We start from the raw sequence: 13,149 nt of genomic DNA on the forward strand, positions 1-13,149 counted from the left end.
TTTTAGTTTGAAATGTGGTACCGGAAGTGGAGTTCCGTGTCTGTCGGATGACGGCGTCTCGTTAAAAGTCTGAATTGCGGAAGTGGCTCAGAAACAAAGCGCAGTGGTGACGGAGTTACATTTGAACTGAAAAGTTAACCTGAGCGTCAACAGAACCGTGAGTTTTATTTCTTTAACGTCACAGATTCTTTAACTTCTCTGTTGTTTCACTTTTTGCTCTGATTGGTAGAAGTTAGTCGGATGTAGGTCACCATGGTTGATGCTTGACCCCTCAATGCTTCCAGTGTTTAAACTGCACTTAAAATGTAGAAGTCAGTTTTTATCTTGCTTCTGATAATCTCAGTTGTGTGTAAATATGTATCTTAATTTAATCTGGTCGAACTCGGTCCACATCCGGTCCGTGTTTGCGATCACTCCCAGTGCCGCCCCTGGTTTTCTACCGTCAGATCCCGTTAAATAAAAACGGACCACAGTTGTCTTTACTTCACAGACCATTCCTGCATCTTACTGCGAAATATTTCTGTTGGTTTCTACAAACAAATCGGTCTGAAATGTGCAGGAAGTCAACCCCCCAGTGACTGTCCACTGTCTCTACATGCTCATCCAGGAGGAGTCACTGACTGGATGCAATCTGCTGGGTTTCCTTAGATAGAAACACTTTTTATCCAGTTTGAAGAAATAACTGAATCTAACTGTTTGATAGTTCAAATTAATTGGAATGTATGAACCTGACTTTATGAAGTACCTGGAGATAACATGTTTTGTGAATTGGCGCCATAGAAATAAAACTAAAATAAAAAATAAAAAAAATGCTGAAAGTGAAATTCTGCTCTGAATAGTTCCTGTGAGATAAAATTGTTTAACTGACATTAATGACCAACGTTTGGTGTTTTACACCTCAGACGGAATGCATGCTGGGTATTTTCTAGCTGCTCTCTCAACACATGGCTGCTGCTGATTTTCACTTTCAGATGAATCAGAAATCCCCTTCAAACCCAAACATTTGGTTTGGTTTTCTGTGCAGAGGCAGAAAACACACAAGCCATGAGGAAAGTAGTAATAAAAGCCTAAAACTCTGCCTGGACGTTAATGCTCACATTGAACTCCTAACAGAGGTCAGATGTATCTTCACACAGGGCTGCAGGGTATTAGGGATAAATGTAATATTTATTACAATGAAGCCACATTGTCACGATGTCCCTGCTAGTCTTCGTGAACTTTACCAGCCTGGTTCCTACATGGAAGGCGAAGATGTGAAGGGCAGTGAGAGTCCAGCCAGCTGGAAGATGTTTTACCTGCCCAGACACTGAATGCATGGTGATTCAAATATGAAAGCATGCTAAATATTGCCTCCAAGAAGGCCTCTTTGCAGTAATGTACATATTACAAAGATGAATGTGAGGAAAAGCATCGTGCAGCTCTGGACAGAAGCAGTAAACACCCTGCAGGTAAAGAAGATCAATATATTTGTTGTATTTTCTGCCCAAAGTGAATAGTTTGACATATTAGTCTCGGTTTCAGTTCTGGACCACAATAAGAGCCTAATATATCCAAATAAAAACAAACCTTCTGATATTGGATCAGAATCTTTTCATCTAGTTCAGGAAAACATTTAGTCCCGACAATCCGGCAGCCGTTCCTGATCTTTCCTGTTTTCTTTCATTAGTGCCATTTGAATATAAACTAATCCTCCTAACTCATTGAGCTTTCTCAGCTCCTGAGTGGCTGCTCACCGATCCCAGAGGACATGGGTTTCAACCTCCAGTCCTTAACGGGCCAATGTCCTACAACCTTTAGATGTTTCTCTCTGTCAGCACACCTGAATCAAATAATCAGATCATTAGCAGGACTCTGAAGAACTCACACTGAGGACGCAGTTTAGCCTTCAGAGTCCGATATGTTGGACACATCTAAAAGTAGCATCAAAACCTGTACAAAACCCTCAGATTTGGACCAGGATTGGGTCAGACTTCAGCCTGTGGTCTTTTCAGTGTATCCCAGGAAGATTGAGTCATTCTGAAGTGACTTGAATAAAAAAAAGCTCATCGTTTCCCCCGTCTAGCCTGTAGGTTTTGGTCCAAATAATTGACCCGGATATTTTTCTCTCTCGTCTCTCAGCTTGAAAATGGCCAATGATGTTTACTCCCCTACAACGGTTTCAAATCCCAAATCATCCTGTTGGCTGGGCGCTGAGTCCAAGTACTTGGGGAAAGTTCGCTTCTTCTTGAAGATCCTCGAAACGGTGAGTTCAAAGTTCCTTAAACCTTCTGATTCATTTAGTTGAGCTAGCATCTATTCAGTGTTGGTCATGGTAAATCATTGCTTCTTGAAGAGCTTTGTAGTTTTATGGTGATTCTGTGGATGCTGCTGGTCACCTTGTTTCATGCAGCCTCTGGACACCAACAGGGACTGTGATGAGCATCCTGGTGGTTTTTAGATCTAAATTTATAAAAATGGTTGCATGGTGGCGATATTAGAACAAACTGGTTGAGCCTAACTTGTTGTGACTTCATCAGTCAGTTCAGTTCATCTTGATCTCCCTCTGATCCATCCCTTCATGCTCTCCTGCTGCCAGGTCTGGTTTATCCTGTTTACTGCAAACAGGAGATGAGTCGATATGGTAGCAGAGATGTTACTGGTTACCAGTGTGGTCCAGGTCTGTAACCAGCGCCTGCTGAACAGTGAGAGCTTCAGGTAGATTTGTTAGGGCGTGGTTAAGTCAGACTCTGGACTGCTCAGAGGTTTGAAAAATGTTCTGCTGGACTTGCTGGACATGTAATTATTGTGCATTATTTCCATCTGAATAGTTTGATGTTGAGCATCACACATTTTTATTAGTTAATTAGTTTTTAGTTTTCCTCTATCGTTTTTCTTTTCTTCTCACTTTTTAGTTCAACCCAGTTTTTTTTTTGTGGCACCATCCCACAATAAATGTCATTTCAAGACACTTTACAGGACAAACTGATCCAGTTTCAATAAAGGAATTCATATATAGACTGACTCAAATTCAGTTACATATATTCCAATTTGATTCTAGTTATTAAACAGTCCTGTCCAGTTCAGTTTATTAGGCCAGTTAGTGGAAGGTTTTCCAGGGAAACCCAGTCGAATTAATTGGGTTTGCTAACTTTGCAGCAATCTCTCATACTGGGCTAGCATGTAGCGACAGTGGAAAGGAACACCTCCTGTTTAACAGGAAGAAACCTCCAGGAGAAAACATAAAGTTCCTGGTAGCTAAAACTGCAGATGAGGCCTCATTGGAGAGTAGTATGAGAATGTAGCAGAGAGGGTGAAAGTGGTCATTATGTCCTCCAGCAGCCTAAGCCTAAAGCAGCATAACTACAGAGATAGCTCAGGATAAACTAAGCCACTCTAACTATAAGTTTTATCAAAAAGGAAAGTTTTAAGCCTAGCCTTAAAAGTAGACAGGGTGTCTGCCTCACGGACTAAAACTGGGAGCTGGTTCCACAGGAGAGGAGCCTGATAACTAAAGGATCTGCCTCCCATTCTACTTCTAGAGACTCTAAGAACCACCAGTAAACCTGCAGTCTGAGAACAAAGTGCTCTGTTAGGAACATATGGACCAATCAGATCTCTGATGTATGATGGAGCTAGATCATTAAGGGCTTTATATGTGAGGAGGAGAATTTTAAATTATATTCTGGATTTAACAGGGAGCCAATGAAGGGAAGCTAAAATAGGAGAAATATGATCTTTCTTTTTAATTTTCATCAGAACTCTTGCTGCAGCATTTTGAATCAGCTGAAGGCTTTTAACTGCATTTTGTGGACATCCTGATAGTAAAGAATTACAATAGTCCAGCCTTGAAGTAACAAATGCATGGACTAGTTTTTCAGCGTCATTCCTGGACAGGATATTTCTAATTTTGGTAGTTTTCCCCCATCTTTCTGGACGTTTTTCCTTCTACATGCACCCTGTCTTCCAGCGTTGTTGGATGTTTCCAGGCAGGAAAACTGCACCTCTCAGTCCTGCCAGCAGACTCTACATCCAACAGACTCCAGTTTCTTCTTCTTGTTCAGCTTTTCACTTTGACTTTCTGATGTTTTTGACATGTCGCTGAGGTTTCTGTGGTCGTACGTTCCCTGAGTTACTCTCCCTGTTTACTTCTTCTTCTCTGTTCTAAATCCTCTGCAGTTAGGTCACAGGAAGCCATCATTGTGGTAGAAATGCAGCAGATATTCAGTCTGTTTGGTTAATGAAGTTTTATCCTTTTAAGAAGATGTTTTTGAATCAATCCTCTTTGAATGAAGATGTCCTGTTGCATCAGCCTGTGGGGGTGATCCATGCAGAGTTTTCACCAGCTTTCAACCCTTCACAGGTCCGGTTTCTTAGTTCCTGTTTTAGGATTACTTCCACATTAAACTTCAGATGTGTTCTCTAAAGAAGAAAGGCTCCTAATGCATTATGTTAAACACATGCAGAAAATCGACTTTGTTTAACAGTCTACAGGTTGATTTCAACTGGTTTCCACCCAGTTTACAAGCTGGTAAAAATGTTGATGGCCCAGCTTGCTCCAAGCCTCCATATACAGAGGAGTTCATGGTTCTGACTAGGTCCTATGGCTGCAGAACAAGTCCAAATCATCAAATGTCCAACGGCATGCTTCACAGTTGGGCTGCTATGTGGAGGGTAAAACATGGTGTCCATCCCTGCTCTTACTGACATGTTCAGGAGGAGTAGGAGTGAAAAGCAGCTTCATAAGACCCTTCAGTTCCTCTCTGTGTCCAGTTTGAGCTGCAGAACAGTTTAAAGGGAACCAACCTGCCAAGTTACTCAGAAAGAGAGGCAGAGTCTTGGAATAAAACTAAACTTTGGGACGAGATCTTGATGTCTTGACTCAGCGTTTCAGTGATGTTTCTGTCCGGTATGATTCTACCTGTCGGTGCCGTCCCTGATGAGACTGTTGTCTGCCTGGTTCTGGTGACCTCACGGTGAGAACGTTGATGACGTCCCAGGTGAACACACAGGAACCTACAGCATCGCCACCTATCAGTCTTATCAGAGCAACGCCGTTTTAAAAGTCCAGCTTAAGGCAGCATGTCTGGTAATCAGCAGGCTGGGCTACCTGAGCAGATAGTCTGACTAACATCAGCTGGTTAGTCTACAGAGAGATTTACAGATGGATCACATTGAACTCTTGGATCTAAGCTGCTTCGGTCTGTGGGAATCTGAATAATTTCTGTTTTAAATAAAGTCAGTCAGATGATGTCATACGTGTTTTATATCTTTATGTTCAGACGGTGAAACTGTGGTGTTGTTCCTCCAGGTGACCAGACCGTGTGAATCTAAGTGGCCCAGGCCCGTTTCATATTCAGACCAAAGTGTTCTTTATTGGGATGAAGGAGAGGGTCCAAACTGACTCTGCATCGTCTTCTGGGCCTCTAGATTTAGAGAGCATCTCAGAGCTCCAGCTTTGGCTCAATGTTGTCTCCTAGTTCTAGATCGGGGTTCATGATGTTTTCTAGACTCAGGTTGTGACTTGCTGGGTTCAAGAACCAGGTTCCCAAACTGGGTTATCGCTCTGTCATGAGTTCTGGTCCAGTGTTGTGGTTTTGTGGGTTCTGGGATGTTGTGGACTAAGTGTTCCTCATCCGGCAGGAAGCTGCAGACAGAGAAGCGAAACTATTGCAGGCATGACGGTTTGTCTACCATCAGCAGATCTGGGAGCTGCTGACCCTCGGCTGTTGCAACAAATGACTGCAGGAGGGGGGAGGATGAGACCTGCATCCGGCCCCCCGGACTCTGCATCAGTGGGAGCGCAACAGAAAGAGGATGTTCAGAGAAGGGTGCCACTTCAATCAGGACTTCTCTGGTATGAGAAGTTCCTTAGTCTGAAAAAAATCTGATCCCTGATCAGTGCAGCCGTTAACTGCATCTAAACGTTTCTTCTGAGCTCTAAAGACTCAAACACCTCTACAGCTCTGCAGGTTGGATCTCTAGAGGTTGTGACCTCTGCAGGTTGGATCTCTGCAGGTTGGATCTCTACAGGTTGTGACCTCTGCAGGTTGGATCTCTACAGGTTTGATCTCTAGAGGTTGTGACCTCTGCGGGTTTGATCTCTAGAGGTTGTGACCTCTGCGGGTTTGATCTCTAGAGGTTGTGACCTCTGGAGGTTGGATCTCTAGAGGTTGTGACCTCTGCAGGTTTGATCTCTAGAGGTTGTGACCTCTGCAGGTTTGATCTCTAGAGGTTGTGACCTCTGCAGGTTTGATCTCTAGAGGTTGTGACCTCTGCAGGTTTGATCTCTAGAGGTTGTGACCTCTGCAGGTTGGATCTCTTGAGGTTGTGACCTCTGCAGGTTGGATCTCTAGAGGTTGTGACCTCTGCAGGTTGGATCTCTAGAGGTTGTGACCTCTGCAGGTTGGATCTCTAGAGGTTGTGACCTCTGCAGGTTGGATCTCTAGAGGTTGTGACCTCTGCGGGTTTGATCTCTAGAGGTTGTGACCTCTGCAGGTTGGATCTCTAGAGGTTGTGACCTCTGCAAGTTGGATCTCTAGAGGTTGTGACCTCTGCAGGTTGGATCTCTAGAGGTTGTGACCTCTGCAGGTTGGATCTCTAGAGGTTGTGACCTCTGCAGGTTTGATCTCTAGAGGTTGTGACCTCTGCAAGTTGGATCTCTAGAGGTTGTGACCTCTGCAAGTTGGATCTCTAGAGGTTGTGACCTCTGCAGGTTTGATCTCTAGAGGTTGTGACCTCTGCAGGTTTGATCTCTAGAGGTTGTGACCTCTGCAAGTTGGATCTCTAGAGGTTGTGACCTCTGCAGGTTGGATCTCTAGAGGTTGTGACCTCTGCAAGTTGGATCTCTAGAGGTTGTGACCTCTGCAGGTTGGATCTCTAGAGGTTGTGACCTCTGCAGGTTGGATCTCTAGAGGTTGTGACCTCTGCAGGTTGGATCTCTAGAGGTTGTGACCTCTGCAGGTTGGATCTCTAGAGGTTGTGACCTCTGCAGGTTGGATCTCTAGAGGTTGTGACCTCTGCGGGTTTGATCTCTAGAGGTTGTGACCTCTGCGGGTTTGATCTCTAGAGGTTGTGACCTCTGCGGGTTTGATCTCTAGAGGTTGTGACCTCTGCAAGTTGGATCTCTAGAGGTTGTGACCTCTGCAAGTTGGATCTCTAGAGGTTGTGACCTCTGCAAGTTGGATCTCTAGAGGTTGTGACCTCTGCGGGTTTGATCTCTAGAGGTTGTGACCTCTGCGGGTTTGATCTCTAGAGGTTGTGACCTCTGCAGGTTTGATCTCTAGAGGTTGTGACCTCTGCGGGTTTGATCTCTAGAGGTTGTGATCCTGGCTGGCTCTAAACTGTTGTTCTCCTCTCTAAGACCTGATTAAACATTGCAGGAGTGTTTTCCAGTGTTTCCAGATGTTTAGAGCATCACTGAGTAAACCATTATAAGGTTGACTGGGAACTGGATAGCGGAGTTTTTCCAGCATCGAAGGCAAAATCAGAACCTCTTGTCTCACTTTATTTTTGTGAATAATAGAAAATGATCACTGAAGCAATCAGAGGCAAACAATGAAACACCAAAATGATTCTGATTTATTCAAACTAAAATCCTTTATTTCACCTTCCTCCTGATTCTGAGACTTTTTCTACAGTTTGGATCCATAAAACTCCATCTGGACTTTCATCTATGTGGTTCTGCAGAACTGCAGAATACATTCCCAGTTAAACGTCTGGTTAAAGCTCAGACTGATGTCAGTTTGGTCCGTTCAGCCTCTCTAAGCTCCGGGCTTTTTAGTTTGAGTCGGTCTGAACTGGAGGAGAAATGTCCGGTTATACGTTTAGAAATGTATTTATTATAATGGTACCGTGTCCAGATAAAACACAACTAGATTTCATTGGTTATTTGTGTGTATGTGTGTGTGTGTGTGTGTGTATGTGTGTGTGTGTGTGTGTGTATGTGTGTGTGTGTGTGTGTGGAGCACCAGGTCGGGGCTCATCTGCTCAGACACACCCAGGTTTTGTGAAGCTGTCGGAGCGGTTTGACCACCTCAGGTCTGGAAGTTCTGTTCAGCAGCGTTTAGATCTGTTACTATCTGCAGATCAGCTCATTTATTCACCAGTTAATGACTGGAAACCAGTTCAGCCTTCAGTTACAAAGTTTTTGGTTGCTGGTTTTAAAGCTGGTCAACATGATGGATTCAAAATGGTTGTTTCGCCCCCTGGTGGCTAACGTTAGCTTTAACTTTGAGGCCTGTAGAGGCAGCAGATGATCTGAGTCTGATGTTTCTCCTGCAGCTCCTCTCCCTCATGGCCTTCATCCTGGAGGAGACCGTCACCAGCTGCATAAGCTGCCATCCTCTCTACTTCTTCGAGTTTGTGAGCTGCACGGCCTTCCTCTTCACCACTCTGCTCTTCATACTCCTCTCCACAACGCTGCATGAGAAAGTGGGCATCAGCTGCTGGCCGAAAGTGGTAAGATCCTGCTGCAGAACTGCTCCAGGTTCCTGAACCCAGCATCACAATCGGAGATTTCACTAACAGCTGGACACACAGAGGCTCATGGTTCCTTCAAAATCTGGAAAAGTCTGGAATTTGATTACATAACCTTTTTAGGTCTGAATGAATATGTGGAAATGTTTGTATTTGCAGACCTTATGGCGTGTCTAACAGTTCCATCTGTCTCTTCTTCCTCCTGTTTATGCATTTCTCATGAGGTGAGAAGATGTGGACAGTCCTATAGGGTTAGGAAAGGAAATCAGTGTAGGAACCCTGAGATGTTCACCAATAGCCTTCAGTGAGATCGAAACACATGGACATCATGGTCTCTTCATTTGGAAAGAGATCCTAGGCTCTGATGGTTTTAACATCCACAGATTCCTGTCATAGAATAATCCAGGATTATTCCCTGACACCTGCTTCCCATCCAGACTCCTGTTGACACAGTCAGGATGGACCCGGTTCTCCTCTCACCGTTTCTCAGTCTTGGTTTAGTTTTTGTCTGAGAACTGATGAATTCTTCTGTCCTGCAGGACTTTGGTTACACATCAGTCATAGCTGCGCTCTTCCTAATCTCCTCCATCGTGTTTGTGTCCCATAATGGTGGAACGGTTGCGGAGATCCTCTCTGTGGTGAGAAAACGTCCCTCTTTTTCCCGTCACATGGTGCTCTCCTGACCCTTCCAGGTTTTAATCTTCTCTGTTTCTCTGGCAGGTTTTTGGCTTCATGGCCATGGTGGCATTCTGCATTGACGTGTTCTTCATCGTGAAGACCGACGGTGTTCCCTTTGGGAGGGAACCAACCCAGCCCACCACTAACGGCGTCGTGGCTCAGCAGGAGGCTGAAAAACTAAACGGAGACGCCAACGCAGCGCCGTAGGAGTCCGGATCTTCACGCTCTGTTTCTTTACATTGTTTCATGTAGTGATGTATGATGTCAGTTGGGCGGAGCTTCAGCTGTTTTTATTCTTTGTTTGAACACCAGAGGGCGCTCTGCTCTGAAACGTTTTTAAAACCTTGAGACAGAAACTGGTTTTTATTCATTAAAAATCATATTTAGCATCAACAGACACTAAAACTATCAAACCACTAAACGTTTCCCTGGGAATCGGACGCTTTACTGGTTCTCTCACTCTGTCTGCTTTGCTGTTCAATGTTTTCACTAACAGTTGCCTTAAAATTATGAACATATTATGAAAAACTCATTACTTCTCAACTTATCAGGATGTCAGTTTTTCTTCTAAAATATGAAAACGTTTTTTTTTATTCTGTAAAATGTTCTATTTTTGTATATTTGTGCGGCTCTCGTTTCTGGATTACTAAAATCCTTCTTGTCTCTGAAGGAAGATGAATCTTCTCTGACTCGGATGCGATTGTGACACAATCACTGAAACTCAACCAGCAGAAGCAAAACGAGCAATAAAGTCCGATTTTGTTTCTGCAGTGGAACAAAACAAAGTGAAATGCTTCATGTCCAGCAGGTGGCGCTGCAGCGCTTCAGTAAACCATGAGTGAAAAGCTGCTGAGTTTGTCTTTAGAGAAGATCAGTTTGGAGTCGTGATGTTTCCAAAAACGTTTCCATAATTTTTCCTTAAAACCAGCTTCCTGTCATCTGGAACATTAAAATTATGAACGTTCCTGTTAATCATAAACTTCCTGCTGCTTCGGTTGGTCGGGTCTCCTCTTTCAGCCTTGGTCTCTTCTCTTCATGCTGCTTTACCTTCTCTATCTGGTTACTTCTGAGCTTTGGTTTGCATCCTGATTAAATCGATGATGTTTTAAAGGAACCTTCTGTCCGGTCCGGCTAATAAGAGAATGACCCAATTTGTTTTTATTTCCGTCCAGACCTTTTTTAGCCTTTAGGAGGATTTTGTTGAAGCCAGAAATTGAAATGTTTTTAGCTCCGTTTTCCTCCATGAGTCCCTTTAATGCCACCAGTTTATGCTCCCATTTAATGCCCATGTTTTATGCCCAGGATCTGGAGCGGACTGCAAGGTGAAGCTGCTTCTCTTCTACTGGTTTTTAAATTCCAGCCAGGTTCAGGTTTTAAACTGAAACAACCTGACAGTTAAAAACCTCCAGAGAACCTCCTTAAAGCTGAAGCTCAGTCACATCTTTCCTGATGAGGTTCTAATCTTCTGCCTGGAAACATCTGTGAGACAATCCTGAAACTGACATTGAAAAAGGTGTTGAATCATGACTGTTTTCTGTCATTCAGGGTCATGTTTTTAGGGCGGATCTGCGGTGTATGTATCCATCCGCTGCGCCTCGTCTGTTTCTCTGCTGGACTCAACTTGTCACTTTGTCTTTTTTTGCTGCATTCAGTTTAATAAACATGTTAACGTCATTCATGTGCTGCTTGTTTTCTACATGCATAGAGTTCAGCCTGCAGACCAACTGAAAGGTTTCTTCTGTCAAGTCAGAGTTGTTCAGACAGAAATGAACCCAACAGAAACCTGTTTGGTTCTGCAGGACCAGAACTGCATCTTTTCCAAAATAAGACTGATTGAAAAGTTTCTGAAGAAATATTCAAGGTGACGGCATGACGGTCCTCTAAAGATTTAGATGTTCAACATCTGGAGCCATCTTCATTAACAGAACCTATGACAGAGTCAGACTCTTGTTCTGAAGCGTTTCTGCGGTTTGTTTTAAACCTCCCGGGTCTAGGTCCAGGAGAAACTCTTCCTGAACCCTCAGTTTAATGCGATCTGGTCCAGCTTCTATAGACCTGGGTCACTGGTTGCTATGGTGCGGTGTTTACTGGACGAGATCCCACAGAACCTTCAGGTCCAATTTCTACAGAACCATTCAGAGCTGAAATCTACTGGGAGTGAATGATTGTGGGCGTGTCTCTCTACACTCTGGGCTCTGATTGGTCAGAAAGGTCCTACAGCAGTGGGAGACGCTGGTAAACATCTGTTTGGATGGAGAACCTGGACATGTGGAGATGAAGCTGTGTGTGACAGAACCGTTTCTTATTGAGCCAGTTACCCTCCTGTAGACATTTTATTCAGAAACCTCAGCAGGCGTATTGCCTCAGTGAGTAATATTTAAATAAAAACCATAAGAAGATCTGAAATCGCATCAAATCAATGCAGTGATTCCAGTATGTCTGTCTCATTTATTCAGGCTGGATCATCACTGCATCCTGATTTAATTCATTTCTGGTCAGATTCATCTATCAGAGCTCCAAATATGAGCTGTTCTCTTTATTAAACTGCTGTATTGTCAGTTTATAAAAGTAATTAGTTATAGTTATAAGTTACTTCTGCCAAATAGAAACTAACTGAGTTACTCCACTATAAAAATAACTAGTTAACAGGGAAACTATTGCGTTACTTTTTAAAGTTTATTTATCTGGGAATTTAGATGTTTTTCTAAGGTTTCACAAGCCAGTAGCATAAAGTGGAATTACACAGACTTTAAATATTTACTTCACATGAACGTTGTTGGCTTTTACCTCAAGGAGAATAAAGTAGTGTCTGTACTTCTACTTTGAAGACACAATGTTTCCCTCCAGACCCGCAACTGTTGCAGCTAGTTAGCCTGAGCAGAGCAGCCTGATTGGTCTACAATGAAAGCTTACTCTACCCTAACCAATCATCAAGCTTGGCTCCTGTGGCTGAGAGCCGCGACAGAAGACAGGAGCTTCAGAGTAGCTTTATTTTTAAATGTCGGTAACGGTAACGGCGTTGTAACGCTGGAAAAGGTCATGGTGATCGTTTGATGAATTGTTACTGAAAAAAAGTTACACCGTTCATTGTAACGCCATTATTCCCATCACTGTGTAGAATACACAATTATGTCTTTTAATATTTCTCTTAACAACAAACAGAAACGACAACGCAGCAGCAGAGAAAATCAAACCCGCAGTGCTAATGTGTGGCCACAAGATGGCGACTAATCACCCTAAATCCTACAGCAGTGGCAAACAAAAACAAAGAAGCTAAGCAGTCAGACAGAAATGTCTTCAGCTTCGTTTTAAAACCATGGAGAGGAACCTGGCAGCCTGGACTCTGACATTCTTCCCACTGGGAGCACATGAGTGAACATGGTGGTCAGAAATAACAGGATCCTTATTGTTGGACAAATAAGATGTCTATTTGTGAAGCCAGCAGGAAGAGCTTCTGGAGAGTGGACAAGCTGGAAAGTCTGTAGAGTGGTCCAGCTTTAAAGGCACAGATGCATGGTTCAGTTCTTCACCTTTGGACTGCATGCTTCTGGTGTTATCAGGCTAAGAGAGGGGCTGTGGACGACTCCCCTCCTCGTTTAATGTGAGACTGAATGTTAGTCAGAACTTTAATGAATCCTGCCAGGTCCTGAGACTGTGAGATGTTAGGTTTATGGATGGAGGCATCAAACTGTGCCAGGAGATTTGTTTCGCCTGTGAACCTTTATGATTGTCTGACATAAAGATTTATGTGTGCAAGTGTAGCTTGGAGGAACCGAGCCAAGCTGGCTCACTGAGTGTCTGGGAAATCTGCCCAATCTTTCCAGCAGATTGGATATCAGTTCCTGCTTGGTTTCTTTTTCTTATTGCTGTAAATGTGGCTCCTTGCAGACTGCAGTCACTGGTCCTGAATCCAGAACTCAGGTAAAACATGATGTCATGGTTTGGGTAACTGCCTAAAAGGCATCTTCAGGGATGCATGTGTTTGATGTTCTGCAGGATGACAACAGATTATGTCAC

The 13,149-nt window shown here is 43.6% G+C and overlaps 1 protein-coding gene across 1 annotated transcript; it reads left to right on the top strand.

Annotated features, from left to right (window-relative positions):
• cmtm6 (CKLF-like MARVEL transmembrane domain containing 6) lies at window positions 1-10,806 on the top strand. The gene is made up of 5 exons (XM_047361884.1): window positions 1-157; window positions 2,119-2,242; window positions 8,260-8,436; window positions 8,994-9,092; window positions 9,175-10,806. Exons 2-5 carry the CDS (start codon window positions 2,126-2,128, stop codon window positions 9,337-9,339), a joined length of 558 nt encoding a protein of 185 aa, XP_047217840.1. The 5' UTR covers window positions 1-157; window positions 2,119-2,125; the 3' UTR covers window positions 9,340-10,806.
• The last annotated feature ends 2,343 nt before the right edge of the window (window positions 10,807-13,149 follow it).

Source organism: Girardinichthys multiradiatus, chromosome 3 (assembly GCF_021462225.1).
Source record: "Girardinichthys multiradiatus isolate DD_20200921_A chromosome 3, DD_fGirMul_XY1, whole genome shotgun sequence".
NCBI classification, from domain to species: Eukaryota; Metazoa; Chordata; class Actinopteri; order Cyprinodontiformes; family Goodeidae; genus Girardinichthys; species Girardinichthys multiradiatus.